Here is a 20,991-nt window from a genome sequence, read left to right on the forward strand (position 1 = left end):
CAATGCATGCATTATCTAGTGTACATGAAATGTAGCATTGTAAGCTTTAACTAAAACTCATAGTTAGTGCATACTTTATTTGGACGTATATTTAATCGAAATTTAACTCTTTAATTGTAACATATCATATATATATTTACATACATACACCTGTGCACATGTGCAGCTCTACATTTTTAGACCAAATCGCCCATGGGCAACAAACAAAAAAATGTATAAATATAAATACACAAAACACAAATGTATTAATAATATTCAAAATTGTTTATTTATTTGTTTATTCAAAAATTAATGTGATTTCATATGTTGCAATAAACTTTTAGCTACTTTAGATAAATTTGCTTCCTGGTGCGTTGCGAGTGGTGATGAGTATAAGTGAGATAGGTGAAATAGTGAAGTAAGGGAAGATTTAAGAACAACCGGCAGTGGTGAGTATTCGTCCAAGTAAGTGATTGTTCCAATGTAACTCAAAATTTTGAACACAATTCTAGATGTCGGAAAATATTTGGTAACGATTACGAGTGTTGGGCCGTACATAAAAGCCTGGTGGGGCGCAGGTCTTCGCCGCTGTCCCAATTAGAGACACACTTCATAGAGCTGCATTCACGGGGATTATGCCTACACCAGCAGCTAACGCCATTACGCCATCCAGAGGATCGATGACGTCAGAGCGTGGCTCGCTGATTGCTGCGTCGCTGGCGGGTCTGTGCCTCCGGTTACCCGGTTAGTTGCATGTTTGCTATTTTCCCATTTTTTGTGAAAATATATGTATATATAAGTGTTACTTTTTTTAAATCAATAATTTTTGTGAAATTTCAAATGCTAAATTGCGTTTTATTCGGCGAGCTCTTATCATATAAGATACTGAAAATTTTAATGAAAAACATTGCTTTTTCTATACTTTTTATTTATTTCTTAAATTATATATAAAAATATATTATCTATTTTTTTATTAATACTATAATTATTTACACAGCTAATGTTCAATCGATATTTTTGATGTTACATATTTTTTACAGACTGAAAATGGCTACCGACTCCCGTGCTGTTTAAGTTCATCTTCTACTGCTTCAGCAGGTGATTTACTTTTAGAACCGAATGGCAACAGATCTATTGATTGTACGTGAGCTCTCACTGACGCTCCGGGTGGAAAATTGATTGATTCGTCCCCCAAATTTCTAATTATGGTGCCTCCTCTATGTCTGTCTCCTCTATGTCCTGTGAACGTTATTGTTGAACCACCTCCATCGCCTTTACTTGGACCTGCACCATCTTGTTTATTAGGACCACCTTTGTCTTTATCTGACGGAAACACTCCGCTACCATTATCGTCTATTGAGTCTAAAAAACCACCCGATGAAGAACCACCCGAGCTTGGACCTGAGTCTGTAGGAGGACCTATCGGTTTCTGTGGTTTATAAGAACCGTCATCGGGAGTCGGTAAAATAGGTCTTATAGTAGTAAAGTCGGGAATATCAATAGGACGATTAATATCTATAGATCCAGATGAATCAAATCCTGATGACGTATCTGGTTTTGAACCTACAAAAACACTATTTAATATCAAATCAAAACTAACTTAATAATCAAACAAATATTAATTACTTGGTATCCTATCTGGTGGACCTCCAGGATATCCGGAGCCACTTGAAGACGTAGGTGGTCCAGATGGTGGTCCGAAAAGATCGTCGTCACCTTCGCTTATAAAAGGAATATCGTTATCGCTTGGTTTATTGCTTCCACCGTCACTTATTCCAGGCTTGCTTCCACTTGAATCTTCATCTGGCGAGTAACCGCTGGTCGGACGACTTCCGGGCCTTCCTGGTCTTCCAGGTCTTGATCCAGGCCTCCCTGGTCTATAACCCGGTCTTCCGGGCCTCCCCGGTCGACCAGGTCTGCCACCTCCAGGTCTACTGCTTTCTGGTCTGCTACTTTCAGGCCTCTCTCCATCAGTACTTCCAATATCATTACTTCCACTCTCTCCAAAGATGGATGAATCATCATCGCCATCATCGGGTTTACTTTCTCCATAACCATTACCCGGCCTCCCGTTACCATTACCTGGCCTCCCATTACCATTACCTGGCCTTCCATTACCATTAGTAGGCTTGTTGCCATTAGTAGGCTTGTTACCATTAGTGGGACTGTTACCATTTGTAGGCCTATTTCCATTAGTAGGACGACCCGCTTGCGGTCTTCCATTTCCAGGTCTTGGAGGTCTTCCATACCCTGGTCTCCCACTGGTCGGTCGGCCTCCAGTACTTGGCTTACTTCCAGAACTCGGTTTACTTCCAGATGGTCCGAATAGATCGTCTTCATCTTCTGAATCATCTGGTTTTGGCTTATCAAAACTGCTTCCAGGTCGATTTTGATTACGATCGCCGTCAAGATCCGGTTTACTTCCATCTTTATCTCCTCCTATGGGCGGCCCACCAAATAGATCGTCATCATCTCCACTATTTTCACCATAAATCACTGGCTTTCCTTCACCTTGACTTCCAAAATCTGAATCTATCGTAGTAGGTGGTTTGTTGCTAGGTTTGCCACTAGCGTCTGGCTTTCTATTGCTCTCAAACCCAAACACATCTTCATCTTTATCAAATATGTCGTTCTTATCACTATCGAACTTATTTCCTTGTGAGCCTGGCTTTCTGTTATTCGTGGGTGGTTTTACATGACCTGATGCCGCAGATCCTCCTGGTCCTCCGAAGAGATCGTCGAAATTTTCTTCTTTGTTCGGAAACTTATTACTTGGGAAGGTACTTGGAGGAAATAGATCATCCTCGTCTCTAGACGGAAAAGGCTTGTCTAGACTTGGATCTCGATAATCTGGTATTACTGGAGTGAAGGCAGGAACGAAAGGTTCTCTTGGCGAATTTTTGATAACTCTATATCCGATTCCTGGTCCTGCTATGTAGTGTACAGATCTATAATATAAACTTAGTATTAATAACATGTTAAATTAATTAATTGCATTGCGTTAAAGCATACCTTTGGACTCCTTTATCGTCTAAGAAAGTATAAGAACCTCTCACGTTACCGTTAGCATCGCTGCTCTCAGTCCTGCGTTGATCAGGACCGGCTGATACAAATCTATAAATATATATTAAATTAACTCAAATATTTAGTGTTATATTATAAACATACAAGACCTTGTGAACTGTTCCTTATGTGCAATCAATGAAAGGAAATGCTAAAATACCTATAAGATCCATCAAGACCTCTCTGTATTGCCGTGTGACCTCTTTGCTTTTTTTCAGCTTTCACTAATGGACGATTGTAGTACAAGGGTCCTATAGATCCTGGAGATGAATCGGGATAAGCTGATCTAACATGAAAACCGGTGTTCTTCCCAGCTATGTATTCAACATTGTGTCTTTCTCCGATGTCATCGACGTAAGAATAGCGACCTATATATTTATAGCATTATTAGATACATTCAGTTGCATTATATTATTTATTGTAAAATACTAACCAGTGACATCTCCTAATCTATTAGCAGCTTCTTGTTTCTCATAACTAGGTGTTTTGAATCCGAAGGAGTAGCTGGGATCTTCATTGGGATCAAAGTAAGGATCGTCTTTGTTTCCGATCGGTCCTCTCGGCCTTTGATCCAGATCCATTTTCCTGTGGATGTTCGGTCCTCTAGCTCGGAATCTGTTATGGAAATCAAAATTTAGAGTCTTGTCTCATACGAGCAATGATATAATCTGCCATTTTTGGGTTTACCCTCTGGGTCCGGCTGAGTAAACGGTTTCCTTTGTGATTTTCGTGGCTGGGTCTCTTGATCCGAATCGGCCTCGAACTACGTTCGCACGATTCGCTTGGCTAATGTGGTAAGATCCTCCATCATCGTTGTTGTTGTACCTTTTTAAGTTTTATGATTAAAAAATGCTTGTGATTGTTTTAGTTTTTGCAAATGTGTGATTCTTGTACCCAAATTCGTAACTGCCGTCTCTGTGGAGCGTGTTGTAGTCGCCATCGTTCGCTACTGATTTCGGAGGCACTTGAGCGTCAGATAAGATCATCAAATTTGAGTAAATCAGGACCAAGATGGCGGAGCAGACATTTCTGATCATCATCTGCATAAAAATAAGTACTATTTAAGCTTTTGACACTTTTAAAATTAGCTAGAAAATATTTTAAAAAACGCATTCGCAATTTAAATTCTACTAAAAAATACTGTCAAATTTTAGATATGTTTGCAGGAGTGAATTTAAATACTTCGTAACTTTTTAATATATATTTTTTAAAGCTTATACAATTAAATTAAAATTTAAAAGTACTTTTTTATATTTCAAATAGAAGAGTAAACTTACATAACATTTGATAAACTTTAATATGACTCAAAAAAGTTTAAAATAAAACGATATAAATAACAATATCGAGAAATTCTTAGCAAACGGCAAAAAAATATATATATTCATCAACATTACTACTATTTATTTTAAAATAAAACTGCATCTCTTGCCGACTATCATATCGTATCATCTTTGACGACTTGTCTGTTTTTTTAATGCTGAATATTTACGTACAATTTAAAACATTAAGTAGCCCGTAATAAAAAGGTCTGTAATACCTGGTTAATAAAGCTTAAAATGAATCGATCTGCAAACTTAAGACTAAAAAATGATGAAAGTAAGAATAGATAAATTAGCTTTAAAGTACTTTTACGTGGCCTCTAAATGTATATCTATGGTATTTTATTATTTATGTTTTATACAATAGGATGGTGGAGTGAGTGAAGTAACTACCTCAGAGTCCTAGAGTGCAACTGAGCAAATTTTAGAACAGATTTCCTTAAATATAATACACATTTATGGTGAAAAGAGTGGAAGTGCCTATTTTTGTACAAAGTCCTAAAGAGTATCTATGCAAAATTCGCTTAAGTTTGTTCAAATGCTGTAGGATTTTATAGATTGTATTTAGAGAGACAAATACAAAATTTTAAGTCTGGCAAAAAAGTATAAACAAATAATATATAATTTATACAATATGACTAGACATTGTGGTTTCTCAATGCTTTTAATTTTTTTGAGAAATCAGAATTTTTATTTTCACTTCTTGATTTTCTCGAGAATTTTTATAAATAAAAAAGATATGTTATATATTGTACGTATTTATAATAATACAGCATATTATTGTTTTCGAGATTTAAATTTGCTCTCATACATTTTTTCAATCTGCAGATTTCCACACGAAGCGCTTTCTTCTTAAGGAATCTCCTGTATTTATACACGAATCGTAGAAAATTTTTTAATAACAGCTGTTACTACTATATATATATTTATATTTTAAACAATATAAAGATGAAAAACTTGTCAGGATTATTGAAAAACGAGATTTAAATTTCATGAAAGCCTTCATATATTTTTGCAATCTGTCCACACGAAGCGGTTTTGCTTTATCTGAGTAATAATGTAGCTCTTAGATTATCAAAGCAAATATAAAACCGATTAGAGTGATTGTGAAAATATTTTGTTGTCATGAACATATTTTCGACCTCTATTTTTTATTCGAAATATTATATTATTGCATATTTCTAAGCATCTATAACGGACCCACCCTTTCTTATGCAGTGATATAAATAAAATGAAGCATTTTCAAAAAATTAAAAATAATCGTTCAAAGGTAATTTTTAAATAAAAAAGGCTCTCTAGAATTTTTGAGAAATTAGAAAATTTATCAGCAAATGGGAATTTTTATTTGGAATTTTTTTCAAAAAATTCTAAAAAATTGAAGAAATATTATTTAAGACTGAGCAATAATTTATACTAGCACTTAATATTGTTGTAAAATGCAGAAAGAACATTGCTAGTCTCTCAATACATATTGTATTGAGAGAAATAATATTTAATTTAATTGTTCATGAATTATACTAAGTAATTTTAATGAAATAAAATAATCCTAAGTTTATAAAAAGTAACCTGAAGTTATGCAGCTAAATAATTTATTGGTGAATTTTTGGATGTATTACTATAACATCTAATTAGTGTAAATATAATATCTACAATAAACAATTGATAAAATACATTTTTAAAGTAATTACTTGATGAGCTTAGAAAATAATATTTAAGTGAAAGTCGAACACTAGTTTTTTTTATTAATACATAATTTAATAATTTAAAATAATAGTAATAAATATAAAGTATGTTTATACTTTTAAAAGCTCTATTCTTGCTAATATTATCATAAAAAGCAATGTCGAAATCAATGGAGAACTATAAATGAAATGCAATTGAATCACAGTAGTCAAAATTATTTGTGTAGCAGATTCTGTACCAATTAATTTATAGCTTCACAGATAAATTTAAAACTCGCGTTTTACTCTTTATTAATAGGAAATATGTTATTTAAAATCAATATATACCTATAATTAAATACTGTTTAAACAATAAATAGTGTTGTGGTAAACCATACATTTTATCAAGTATACATGATAAATAGTAAATTCCTTTATAATTTGTTAATTCTTAATAATTATAAGTTTAATTTGCTACATGACAATTAAAGTCGAAGCACAACTTAAAACAATACAACTATAGACGTTTAAGTAATGGTTCAATTTATATATTTTGCAAATGATAACCAATTTGCCTCAACTATGCAACAATGGAAGGATTGTTTCAAACAATCGTCCCTCGCGATTAACTCGCAGCTTTATTGACACTACAAAGTGGCGCTGCGACTTAATTAAGTACCGAATTATACCAGTGTATATTGTCTAATGGGATTTTTCCCATAGAACACTAAAGAAGGTCACCGTATCGAATCCGGGAGTAGCTCGGTATATCAACAATAATATTCGTAAGCAATTAAAACGAATGACCGTTCCACGAATTCAATTGGATATTGACCTCAGTAAAAAAAATGATATTGTGATACGATTCAATAAGAAAATGGTGTTATATTGTTTCATTTTGGGTATGAAATGTTATTTTCATTAATTCCCATAATTTAATCGAGGTGAAATTATTTCCGTTCTCATTTGGTTATTGTTAATTATGCTTGTGGAGTTGTTCCTCGAGAAATATTGGTTTTAATGACATGAGAATTATATAATATGATAACTAGGTATTATATAATAACTAATAGTTATATTAAAATTACATAGATATTCATTTAGAGGCCACGTAAAAGTACATAATGTTTCTATTCTTTATAATATAATATTCTTTATAATTACTTTCATAATGTTTTGGTCTGAAGTTTGCTGATCGATTCATTTTAATGTTTATTCACCAGATTTTACAGACCTTTTTATTATGGCGCTATTAGTGTATGTAAATATTCAGCATTAAAAGAAGTTGTCAAGATGTATCGTGCAATACCCTATTTGTGTTAGCACAGTCAGTCCGAGAGCTATCCATTTTAATATTATTCATAATAATTGTGGAAGAGATGGCATGTTTCGGTTTACGCCCTACGTTCAATGTACAAACTTATTTTTTATATTTATTATATGGGGATGAAATATAAATAATAATATTGAGCTTAATATAATAAATTAAAATATGTTACATTGTAGCTTATTGATGTAGCTATTATGTAGCTCTCTAGCTTGTAACATAAAAATGTATATTAAGTACTTTAATAGAGACTATAAAAACACGATAAAGACAATTATATAATATTATCAATCTATGTTATGATGATTTAAAAAAATAATGTTGGATTTTTATGGTTTGTTGTGTTATCAAATGTTATTATTTATTGCCTTTTTCTATTTCAAAATTACATGTTTTTACATATTTTAAATGCGAGTCAAGTTGTAACAATATTTTTAGATAAACAGTCTTATACATAGTATATTTATTTTAAGCGAATCGCTGATTTATTGGCAAAATATTTCTTGAAGCATAATATTTGCTTAAATAGGGGTGTTAAATTATTGTCAAAATTCTAGAGTTAAAAAATCATATTGACTTTTTTCATGCCCTATTATAGATAGGTGATGAATGTGTGAAAAAGTTAAAAGCAGTGCTTAAGTATATATATTTACACGTAGCATGTTATTTTGCGGTTTTCATTGTGAATTCAACTCCCAATTCCCATTCAATAAAAGCTGAAAAGCCCATTGGAATTTACACGAATCGCCAATTATATGCCTTATCCGACAGCGTGAACTATGAATATTGTGGAATTGAATTCTCATAGTACAGATTAGCATCTCTTCTTTATGGAAGCAAGGCTGTTGACACGGCGCGTGAGGCTAACCTTGCGTTCGGTTCTTTGTTTTAAAATAAGAATATTTCTTACAGCTGGGATGCATCGGCCATTAAGTGGGCCAAACGAAATTATATAATAGGCGTATACGCGGATTTATTACCGGATCGAAAAGATAAATCCACACGAATTTATCACCTTCCTCTGCGCGCGACGGCCTCTAAAGGCGCACAACAATTAAACATTGCACGATGTAATTTGCTGCATTTGATTGTTGGTTTTTTGGTGATGAGACATGGGAAGTTATGCTTCCGATGGCATATTTACGTGAAATTAAATTTCATGATAATTAAATAGACTGGCATGATTATAATAAGATAATATATTAAATACAAAAAGGGGGAGCGATGTATCAAGACAAATCTATCCAAATTTTATTATAAAATGATTGTCTTTAAAACATAAAATAGGACCTAAATTATTTTGCCTTTATTACTTTTAGTAATTAAATTATTTATTAAAAAATATATTGTTTATAAATGCATATAAAATATTTTCTATTAGATGAAGTAGTTAATTATTAGAGAATTTTCACCTAACTCGATATGAATTAATCATGATGATATTCATCCGTAAGATTAGGAAAATCTAGGTAATCCTAATCTGTGATGATCGACCAGAATTATAATTATGGGATTTAAACCCAATTCTCTTAGATCAATAATCAGAGACTTATACTACTTATACTTTACAAGTACTTAGATTATGCAGTCTATGAATGATTTGATTTGTGTGCTGATGTGAAATCGAAGACGTCAGACCTAAAGGTTTTCCCATACTCATTGTATTATATAACTGAATGTGATAATTATAGATAAATAATGTTTTTTTATACTTGTCTTTTCTACCAATAACAGATTTTTAATATTTAAACTATATTTGTTTCGTTTAAAATTACTCTTACTCTCTTTACTCTAGTTTTGATTATATTAAATATAATTTAATTATCTATTTTTGACAGCAAGACAATTTTTCAGAATCTCTACTTTTTTAGCTTTGCAAATTGAAATTGAGATTCTGCACAGATTTGTAATATTCAAATTTAATTGGTTTAGTTTTATTTGTATCTAGTTTAGATTATAAATAAAATTTGAAAATATTTTATTTATAAAAGTTTTGAAATACAGATAAATTTTTAGATTTTTTTCTGTAAAGAACGGAATAGCGTAGTCCCTAACGTCTCAGACTAGTAACTCTGAGGTTGTGGGTTCGAGCCCCGGCAGCAGCACTCGAATTTTTATTTATAAAAATCCCTCCTATTGCCCAAAATTCGATTAGAATATACTTTAATCAGCCCTCTTATAACATAAGTCAATAGTAATATCGGTTGGAATAGCTATCATATTTTTAAAACACAGTGTAACAAGTGCAGACAAACTATGTTGCAATATGCGAGATTCGACATCTGTCTGTACTTCTTTTTCTGATTATTTTCTCCCGAGAGAAATATTTTGTACTTGACCTAATGAAAGTTCTAAGACTATAATTAGTTTTTGAACTTTTTGAACACGAGCGGAGGGTCGGAATAGCGTAGTGCATAGCGCCTCAGACTAGTAACTCCGAAGTTGCAGGTTCGAGCCCTGGCAGCAGCACTCGAATTTATTAATAAAGTTTGTTCAGACGATATAATAAAGCCTAAATTAGTTTACTACTACTTAGTTATGATAACATTTGACATAAAAACTATTTTTTAAGATTTTTTTACCTTTACTATATTTTTAATATTCAAGTTGCTTTCTAAGGTTTGAATTAGTTTTATGATACTCAATTCTGATTTAGCTTAGATTTTCGCAAAAAATTTTAAACAAAGGCATTACTTAAACATTTTTTTTACATAAGATAATTATTTTTATTTTTTAGTTAATATTTTAATGTAACAAATAAATTTTTTACACTAAGTTTAACTAGCTTTAGTTTTAAACTAAATTTAAAAATATTATATTCGCAAAACTTTTAAAACAAGCAATTTTCCTAAATTAAACATTTTTTTATATGTTACTTCACAATTTTTTATATTTAAATAGAGTTTCCTTAATCATCATAACAATGTTTTAAATAATTTATTAAAGTTTAAATAACTAGAAAAATTGAAAATATTTTATTCGTAAGACTTTTTAGATTTTTATGTTTTCTGATGCTTAACTTTATTACATATCACCTATTTTTATCTGTAAGTAGAGTTTGTTAAGTTGATATTTCATGGTTTTGAATAATTTATTTAGACTAAATTTAACTAACTGTAGTTTAGAACAAAATTTAAAAGTATTTTCACTGTAAAATTTTATAATCAAAGGCAATTTTTCATAAATTTATTATTTTTTATGATTTACTTTTTACCTACCACATATTATTAATATTTAAATAGAGCTTGGTTAGATAATGTAATGATATTTTTTGATGCTTTATTTCTTTACCTACTAACTGTGTATAATATTTTTAATTAGGTTATTATTTACAGATTTTTAATATATAAATATAGTTTATTTATTTGATATTTTGATGGTTTAAATAATTTATTAACGTTTAGTTTAACCAAAATTTATAAATATTTTGTTCATAAAACTTATAACAAAGACAATTTTTCAGAATTTTATATTTTTTGCTATTTTTATATTTCAATTGAATTGTACTATGGTTTAATAATTATATACACATTTAAAATATTTTATCAATACATATTTTGAATTCAACTTTTCTATGCTTTACTTTTTTATCTACCACAGATTCTTTATAACAAAATGTATGTTAAATCAATATTATGAGGCTTCATATGATGTATTAACGCTTAAACTCTAGTTGGAAATATTATATGTACAACTATTCTTTATTTATAAAATTATTGTCATAAACGCACGTTTTTTACTGTTTTACTTAAAAAAAGGTTTTTAATATTTAAAGTTAGTTAACAATTGATTTACTTTATCTCAAACAAAATTTTTTGGTATTTAAATTATGCATATTTAGGCAATATAGTGAAAATTAACTGATATTATAAATTTCAGTTTAACTCTAGTGTATAGTATTAAAAACATAATTTAAAAATATTTTTTTCAATATAAAGACATTTTTTCAGGATTTCAACTTAATTTTAAATAGTATGTATATTTATAAATATTTTGCATCGACTTTTCAGATTAAATATCTTTTTAAATAATACTGTAGTATTAAATTAGGTTAATTATGAAAATTTCACAATTATGTATTTTTTAATTTGCCTTCAAATAATACTTTTCATTATAAATAATACTTCAATCTACATTTTTTCTCTCTGGTGCTGAAAATTTTCCATGAATCTGAAACTACAAAACATTTGCAGTTGGTAAATTGAACCTTACATTTTCATTTCATGTAGCGATTAAGTTAAAAATTTCCGCATTAATATAAAGTATATTGGTAACATAATAAATTAGTTAATTAATGCATAAACCCATTTTTGGGGGATTTTTTGTTTTCCATTGAAAATAAATAATTTCATAAATTTACTAACACTAATAAAAAAGGGCAAATGATTTTTTCAACACCAAAACATACAATTTTAAAGTATCAATTGTTAAAGCATTATACGAATTATTTTGTAAAAAATACTATACAAACATCAATGGTAATTTAAAAGTAAATGTTTTGATTTGATTATTTTTAGGTAATTAATTTTTATTTTGCCTGAAAACATGTTTTAAGAACATATTGGTACTATTCTAATATTAATAAAATAATAGTTTTTAAAGATATGTATTACACATCATGATTTCACCAAAATAGATATTTTTCTATTTAAGTTTATTTAATTTCTTGGACATGAAAATGTTGCGATTTAACTATTTATGTTATTAATTAACAATACATTAGATAACGTTGTTAGAAAAATGTCATAGAACTGGTATTAAGAGCGTGTTTATAACAATTCTTTAAGCATTTACAATTATTATAGGCTCATTTAATGGTATACTTATATAAACTAAATAAAAATATTAGCTAAATAAAGTAATATTAATAGCTTTAGTTTTAAACCTGTTCAATTAAAATACAAACATAGATATGTATTATATTTAGTCATTCATTATTTTTTAGTTCATCCAATCTTAATTAAAGTTAAATAAACTACATCTTAATCATAATAGCGCAATGTGTTAAATTCGCGTTATATACTCATCACCTATTCTTACGACATCATCAAATAGTTAATTAAGAAACATAATTGTTCACTTTTAATATAAACCAAATACGCACTTCACAATTATTTTTAAGTCATAAGATAACTCTAAGATCGTATCGTGGTTTTTTACTTGAAATTCAACTAAAAATAGTGTTTTATATATAATAAAGCCGTCACACAAGAAGGCGCACTAGATGAGTAGATACGTACGATTGTTCTAGATTGTCATTCACGTGCACGTTTCCACCTCTGGGTATTTTCCAAGTCTTGTTTGCACAGTTTACCAAATGAAAAGTCCGAGCGGAAAAGCTCACTGAACACACTGTATCGATTATTATTCGTTCGTTTCCGGCGGAAGTGGCACTTTTCACGAAATGCCTCACCGTACTAATCGCCGCGCACTAATCGACTGTTCTCTTGCCTCCATTGTTTAGCTTTTTATACTCGGACCGAGATGGATCCTTCGATCGCCCCAAACCGAAAAACCCCTTCTCTGGTCGGATAACCTTCCGATGATTTGAGGGAAGAGGGAATGATAACAATTGGCGTTTGATTCTCGGACGAAATCGTAACAGATCAATCGGCACTGGTGAGATAATTGCACATTTTTAATACAATTGTATCTAATGTATATTTAATACCTAACAAATATGAAGCTTACTATAGTAACTTAATAAATTTCATTTATTATTTTGATATTCCTGATTTTTTCCAATTGTAAGTTTTTTTATAAAAGTGCCTATTTATTTTATTTGCTATCCTTTTCACAAGTGAATTTATTTTGTATTATGGCTTTCACTCACATTTTTATTTTTTCTTACATTGACAAAGCTTTGATTTAAATGGTGCAGTTTTTTTTAAACCATTTTTTTAACTTTGCTTATAGTGGAAACGGAGTAGTAATGCTTTATTAAAACTTGTTTTTTCAGAAATATCAGATACAGAATGTAAGGCATTTTTAAGTAATTTTCACACAAAAGTTCAGCTAGGCAATATGATTTATATTAAAGTTTTTACACTAATTTTAGTGTTCCAGTCTAATCAGTGGCGTAGCTAGGCTATGTGGCGCCCAGGGCGATCCTTAAAATTGCCCCCCCCCCATACATTTTTTGCAGGGTCATAAAATCAGCATTTCTTAAAATAATAAATTGATTATTATTAAGCTCTTGTTGCTCGTGGATTTATATATGTTTTAGTGCATTCAGAGTACCACACTAGACGATCCCATCGCGAATATGCCGCACCCAAGCAAGTGCCGCCCGGGGCGGCCCGTCCCCTCCGCCCCCCTATAGCTACGCCACAGCTTATAATAAAAGGTACGATTAAAGAATAAACACAGCTACTGAAAATTTCTTTACAATCTTTACTTTACATAAATAAATCTTTGGTTCTTACATAATAGTATATTTATTATTTCTATCATGTTGTGACAACCCTATTGTAATTACTATTTTGTAAATTCTCATACCATTTTCGTTTTTTCCAAACCCTGACATACACATCACATCACGTAAATTCGCATTTTTACCATCGCGTTTTAATTGAGAATTTTTTGTATTATATTTCTCCGACGGCCGTACGAAAATTAATTTCAATCGGAACTACATTAATTTGTTGTTTCACGAATAAAAACCCACAAAGATGGCAGGATGCGATTAGATGTAATGAGATGGTGTTCGTGTCGAGGAAAAAGACTTTATCACCATCGTGTCCATAATTGATATGTCCGATTCGCGAAGCGCTCTAAACAATGGCGGAATCTTAATAGAATCGACATCGATTTTTGGATTTTACGCTAGCAAATTTGATCAAATCTTGATTTAGAGAATAAAAATATATGATATAATACGTTTATCTGACTAAAAGCGCAACCAAACGGAATGAAATTGTTCAGTCGTGTTTGAATGCGATTGTGTATAAATACGCAACGTTTTCCTATTTCAGATAAGCTTGTTTGTTTTTGCTTAGACAAATATATTGTGATTTTGGTAGTATTTCCTGACTGATAACAGCAGTGCTAAGTCGAATATTAATTTATACACATAACAATTTTATAAGATTATCTGAATATAAACGCGATTAGTAATTGTTTAATTTTATATGTAAAAACAATGACAACAAAAAATATTGTTAATTAGCATATTAATATGTTTTTATAATTTTAATCTGTTTTTCATGATTAAAATCTTTATATTAGATGCTATTATTTGCACTTTATATCTTGTATCTAATTTTTATATGGCTAAAAATTTTGATATTAAATTCTACTAGTATAAAAAACACTTTCAAGCATTTTCTCAAAACCAAAATAAGTTATAAAGTAACTTGAAAATATATTTTTTAAAAAACGTATGATACCAATAAAATAAACTAAATATATCTTGAAATTGTAAAGCAAGTGCATTATGACTAAAGTTAAATTTTAATTTAAAAGGTATGCTATTTATTTTTCGTATTCCAAAAAATAAAATAAAAATTTTGCATAGTTTTTTTCTAGTTTAACTCTTTAACCGCAGATGACACATATATAAGTCATCAAGAGAATCGCCAGTATGCATTGGGCACCTAAATGTGCCATTAATCTTCGATCCTTGTAACATGTTTTTTTTGTATAAACACTTTAATTTATTAAAAAAATATATTTTAATAACTTATGGCATAAATAGGCGCTCCCCTTCATATTCACAAATTTCTAAATAGCGCGCTAAAATATCAGCTGCGGTGAAAAGGTTTAGGAAAAAAATAATGAAAATTAATTATTGCAAAATATTTTTATTTATTAGTAAATTTATTTTATTTCAGGTTCTAAATTTGTTATTTAAATTTGAAAGACACGTGTGAATCTTGAAAAAAATATTAAAAATCGATCCTAAATTTAGAAATATTATTGCTGTTTTAAAAAATGTCACGCATAAAAAATATTTTTTTTGACTGCTTGGATTAAATCAAACATCTTCAATACCTAGTAATTTAATATTTATTAAATTTAAATGTAGGAAGAACTCAGTAACGATGAATTATGTCACTATTCTATGAATATTAATTTACTCTATTTAATTAGATTTTTATCAAGGTAGAAATGTATAACTTTATCCAAAAATAACGAATCATTAAAGTACTTTACCACGACTTAACAATCGAACGTTGTTGTACATAAGTAAACCATTGTACACTATGTTTATTATTTAACAATGCTATAAATTTTCGTTTATTATATAAAATTAACAATTTTTGTTACAAGGCTCATCATATATTTTAGTAACTCAAAGTCTGCTAATGAATGACACAAATCTAGAACTCAGTGCTTAACCCTTTGAGTAGTGAGTTAATTTTATGTTCTTTTTCCAATATTTTTTATTATTATTATTATTTTGTATTGTATTTATTCTAAATTATATAAAAAAATCAGCGATTCTCTATATTTAATTGCTTTGATTTATCTTACTATTTTTTTGTTTTAGTATGTTTTAATAATTTATTATTTAATATTTAACTATTATTAAAAATCGTTTATTTATTTTATATATATTGTATATTTTTTTGTCAATTCAGAGGCTTTCAATATTTTTATAAAATTAATCTAAAATATGTTTTGCTATGTATGTTAATTAATTTCGTACTCTACAATTTATTCGTATTATTATGTATAATATTGTACAAATTTATTGTTTTTTATTAATTATTTCTTTAGTTATATATATATAAATATATAACTATCTGGGGTACCTCAAAACAGTAACAGTTCGACCGCCGTACATGTACGGCGATACCGCTCAAAGGGTTTGCAAAGGGCATGCTGAATATGAATTAGAATACAATTTGTTTTTCGTTTCAAATATTGATTTATTTTTTAACTAAAGAAATAAATAAGTCACCTATATTAAAATATGTTTTATTAAATCGATAGTTAACACAGTTACCGGGCAATATTTATTTTTTAATAACTAAAATGAAAATTTTAATACAATCAATATTTTTATTTTTATCAAATAATTGCTGTTTACATATAATAATAACAGTTATAAGTTAATTTAAATATTATATAATACTACATATTCATAACAGTACATTATTTACTTATTTTTTAAGCTATATTCATTTTAACTTTTAAGATTCTGCCTTAAGTTTTCAGTAGTGTAGTTCGACCTTTACTTATAAATATTATTTGTGTTCAGTTAATAACGCTTTATATACATATAAATATAAGTAGTTTTTGTCTAGGGTTTATAATTTAAATACGTCACAAGTCATGCATGTACGTATATCTACTTGGGTTTTTTTGATCCAAAACATCTTAAAATAATAATATTATATGTCTGCAGTTTTGTGACTTTGATTTATAGACTATAAATATTTTATTGTAGATAACAAAAATATCATAACAGTGGTCTGATCTGATTACATAAAAAATATGACCTATATAAAAGCTTGTTTAATATTTTTTCTTATTTCAAATTTCGCCGTGCAACTTTAGCTTTCTTTATACCATACTTCAAAAAATATGCCAAAAAACAGCTATGTATGGCATCAAATTTTGGATGCTGTGCAATTGTAAAAATAGTTATGTAAGAAATATACATGTATATACTGTGTAAGTAGCTGGTAAAGCTCACAATGTATAAGTTGATATTTTTCACATTTTATGAACTTGGTCAAATATTACTTACTAAAAATAATGTCATAATTGGCGCTATACGCAATCTAAAACGGCAATTATAACCATATTACTCGAATAAAAATACAAAGCAGTTTATATATCGACATTGAGATTTAATCAGGATAGTGTAAAATATTCATTAAAAAAAATGTAAAATATTCCTAAAAAATGTAAAATATTCCTATAAAAATGTGTAAAATATTCCTAGAGAAAATCCTAAAAAAATATTTTACACTCTAGATCCCATTTTCTAGTGTAAGATATTCATAAAAAAATGAAAGTAAAAAACCCAAATACTATATTAGATTATAACGCAACACAAAGAGGATTTTATATAATGGACAAAATCATCGCAAATACAGTATTAGAAGAAAATTAAATAAATGGCCGATTACTATTTTTGTATTTATATTAGATGTATTAGTAGTAAATGCATATATTATATTTGAAGTGTTTGCTCAGATTTTCATATTAAAAAAATATTATCGAAGACTTTTCATTAAAAAAATTATTGATAAAAGATCATATGAAAAATCAGATTTATTTGGCACGAGTGGTTAATTTCTTATATATTGCTTTATATTACTATAAAATAATATTTATAGCAATATAAAGGCTTTTAATATTTTTCAAAAAATTAATATAAAAAATATGTTTCGTTATATTAATTTATTTCGTATTCTTGAATTTATTGGTATTTTTTTCAAATTTATAAAAATATTATAAATTTTTACTGTTTTCAGGTATACATGTTAATATATAACTATCTGGGGTACCTCAAAAGAGTAAAAAATCAACCGCCGTACATGTACGGCGATACTCTCGAAAGGACTACAATTTTATAACGTATTTTTATCAACAACAATTATGCAAACATAAACATATTTTGCTTTTTATAATCTTTAAGAAACCACAAAGATCTTTAATTTTCATAAATATTAATAATTAATTAAATGTAATTGTTTGTATTATTTATATTATTTTAGAACAATGAACAGAGTAGTTGCTTTAAAAATTAAAACTATATGGCGAGATACTTTAGACATTTTAACCTTATACATATCGATCATTACAAAGGCAACCTTTGCCACTCACTGATTGCAAATATAGTTAAATTTTAACATTAATTAAATGGTAGTATTTATAAGTTATTTATAATATATGCGTGTTGAAAAATAATATTTGTAGTAACCTTTTTAAAGCATAATTAAACAAGGACGCATTATACAATACATTTATTTTATAGATATGCATATATACTAATTATGGTATGAGAAATCTTTCTTCTCGTATTATATCTATAGAGTTAAGTATTGTTTACTAGTTACACAAAACAGTGATTTATTTCTGATGTGTACGATTTATTGCATCGTTACCATAATTGCATTTTTCGTTACAGCGTCAAAATAAATTAATTTCGAAACAATGTTTACATTTTCTTTTTAACCCAACGCTTTTGGGCAAGTCTTGAGATTGAATGCAAGGTCTTTCAAAAACCAATCACATTTTTTTATATATTTGATTTATCATCAGCCGATTTCCACCTGGGAAAGAGTAATTAACCAACATTGTCCACGATTTGGGTCCTCGTCAAATTAGCTTTGTTAATTAACTCAATGATTCATAAAAAAAAACCATGCCATTGCGATAAAATCTATATGAGACAATTCAGAATTAAATTTAATGTTTTTAACATATATTTTCCGTTAATAAGCGAATCACTGTAATAATTTTATTCGTTGTTAAAAATATTCATCAGATAATGGGGATGTTTTTTGTTCCTGCATAACAATAGATGTTTAATGTGGTTGTAATTGGGTCAAATTATAGATCAGAACCTCTGTTCAAGTACAATATGATCGTTAATTTGGACTTGTTACCTTCGAATTTATATCTGTTTTGGAGATGCATTCTTAATTGAGACGATTCGACTGTGACGGCGCATTATCTTGTAATTAAATTAGTATATGATTATGTGAAATGTAAAATCTAAATTTAGGGTTAAAATTGGGAAAAGTCGTTGATCGGCGCTTAACTCGGTCGAATATTGCTCGCAACGGTTTCTAGATAACATCAAGAAGGTCATCGACACAGGAATCGGACGCAAAGAATGGGATAATTAAGTCAGATCTTTCTAATTACCGATTCAAAGACAGGGTCGTTCTGGCAGATATGAACGCAGCCGAAAGCAAGGTGTTTTACAGCCTATGAACAATGCTCTATGATTTTTTCTTCTTATTCAATTGCGCCATTTGGACACAATTTATATTGATTCTTATGAATGCGATCGGTATTTGAACTAAAAATATGAGAAACAATGAACTATACATAGCTTAATTTAATTATGAAATTTATATAAAAATGTAAAGCTATTAAAAAGTATTAAATAAGTAAATATCAAAGCTAATATTGCTACAGTGAAATGATAATATAATTCCTGGATCATTATTTCCCGTAATTAAACAATTTATTTACCTCCACTTAACTAAATATAGCTCATATTTATTAACTACTTAGCTTTTTGTTTAATTATAAAGTAGAAATATTAATTATTTTTAATATTAAATAACTTTAATCCAATTTTATTTTGTTAAATTCTAATGATTGCACTACACTCTCTGGAAGTTGTCCGAACTGATGTTCAACTGAAGTCGGCCGAGGTCACCGACTTCCGGGAAGCGGCCACACTGCCACAAATTTCATATGCCATCCGGACGGCAGTCGTGAATGACGTCCGCACGGCGGCTGCTGTCACGTACAGCTGGCATATTTGCGCGCGATCGAAAGATCGCAATTTTTAAATTGTCATATTATTAAAATTACGCTACTAGTAATTATAAAAGTTTGTGTGGGCCCTCACCAATACAATATCAGTGAAAACTTTTCGGTCATAAATATTCAATTTACGCAAAATCTTTGTCGGCTTTTGCAAAATGCCATAAGGCATAAAAATATACTTCAGAATACGAACACCACATCTGTGACTATTCTAGAATTAGTCGCTATCGATTCTAAATAGGAATTCGTTATGGTGTGACATTTATATAAACCGATCTAGGAAAATACATAAGGATATTCGAAACGATTTTTCTTAACAAAATCAAGTACCATTAATTATTTTTAATTATTTAATTTTATATGAAAAAAAATATAATAACGATATCTGTTAGAAGAATATACTATCAAAAATATAATTAATCTCTTTTTGTGCCCTAAAATATTCAAAAATGTTAGTAAGAGTCTGTTGAAGTCCCCGATAAGCATGTGGTATCATAACTTGACCACGTGACCACGATGCAGCGCTCGTCATTCGTGTTGACCATAGGACGCCTACGCGCATATTGAAATTGAACCAAGTTACTCGTTCTATCTCAGTTTGCGAAAAACCATACCATTATTTCTCTCACTCTCGTTACTTAGCACGCGAGAGAGCGAAAGGGGAAGTATCTCACCGCTCGCGCTTTAAAGAGCAGCTCCGACTTCGATCTCTTTGACTTCGGTCGTTTTGCCGAGCATGTTCGGAAGCGCCCGAAGCTGGCCAAGTCAACTGAATTACCCCCACTTTACCTCATGTTCTCGGTAACTTCGAACAACTTCCGAGAGATTTTAGAGCGGGCAGAACAAGTCTAATGATTCAATTTATATATAAAACTGAATGCATTATTAAGGTAAATTGTCATAGTCCTATATCCTACATCACTTTTTACAAATTGCTTATTTAAGTAAATAAATTCTTCAGTTGAATTTTTCAAGTACGTGTGAAGCGACTTAAAAAATACTTCCGTAGTTTTAATTTTATCAACATAAATATATTGTTTAAGTTTATTTAACCAGCCTAATCAGTCATTTGATCTGTTTTAAACTGGCAGATTAAAATAAATTGTAGCTTGTTCAGAAAAATCTTAGAGAGAAACGTTTTTTTTATTTTTTTATCTGAAATTTGTCTTTAGCGAGG

General features: G+C 29.4%; 1 protein-coding gene across 1 annotated transcript; it reads right to left on the bottom strand.

The window, feature by feature from the left end:
• Positions 1-920: 920 nt before the first annotated feature.
• LOC148230407 (uncharacterized) lies at positions 921-12,768 on the bottom strand. The gene is made up of 8 exons (XM_088194565.1): positions 12,590-12,768; positions 3,937-4,082; positions 3,730-3,867; positions 3,476-3,657; positions 3,203-3,410; positions 2,992-3,093; positions 1,606-2,927; positions 921-1,542 (listed from the first exon to the last, which is right to left on the bottom strand). Exons 2-8 carry the CDS (start codon positions 4,080-4,082, stop codon positions 1,031-1,033), a joined length of 2,610 nt encoding a protein of 869 aa, XP_088050691.1. The 5' UTR covers positions 12,590-12,768; the 3' UTR covers positions 921-1,030.
• Between the last annotated feature and the right edge of the window lie 8,223 nt (positions 12,769-20,991).

The sequence above is a fragment of the Plectrocnemia conspersa genome, unplaced genomic scaffold (assembly GCF_051122295.1).
Source record: "Plectrocnemia conspersa isolate PC_06_02 unplaced genomic scaffold, ASM5112229v1 ptg000010l, whole genome shotgun sequence".
Lineage (NCBI taxonomy): Eukaryota > Metazoa > Arthropoda > Insecta > Trichoptera > Polycentropodidae > Plectrocnemia > Plectrocnemia conspersa.

Coding starts and splice junctions, on each gene's coding strand:
- LOC148230407 (XM_088194565.1), bottom strand. CDS start 4,082: ATGATGATCAGAAATGTCTGCTCCGCCATCTTGGTCCTGATTTACTCA. Junction 3,094..3,202: donor GGTCTTGATGGATCTTATAG/GTATTTTAGCAT, acceptor ATATATTTATAG/ATTTGTATCAGCCGGTCCTG. Junction 1,543..1,605: donor TCCACCAGATAGGATACCAA/GTAATTAATATT, acceptor GTGTTTTTGTAG/GTTCAAAACCAGATACGTCA.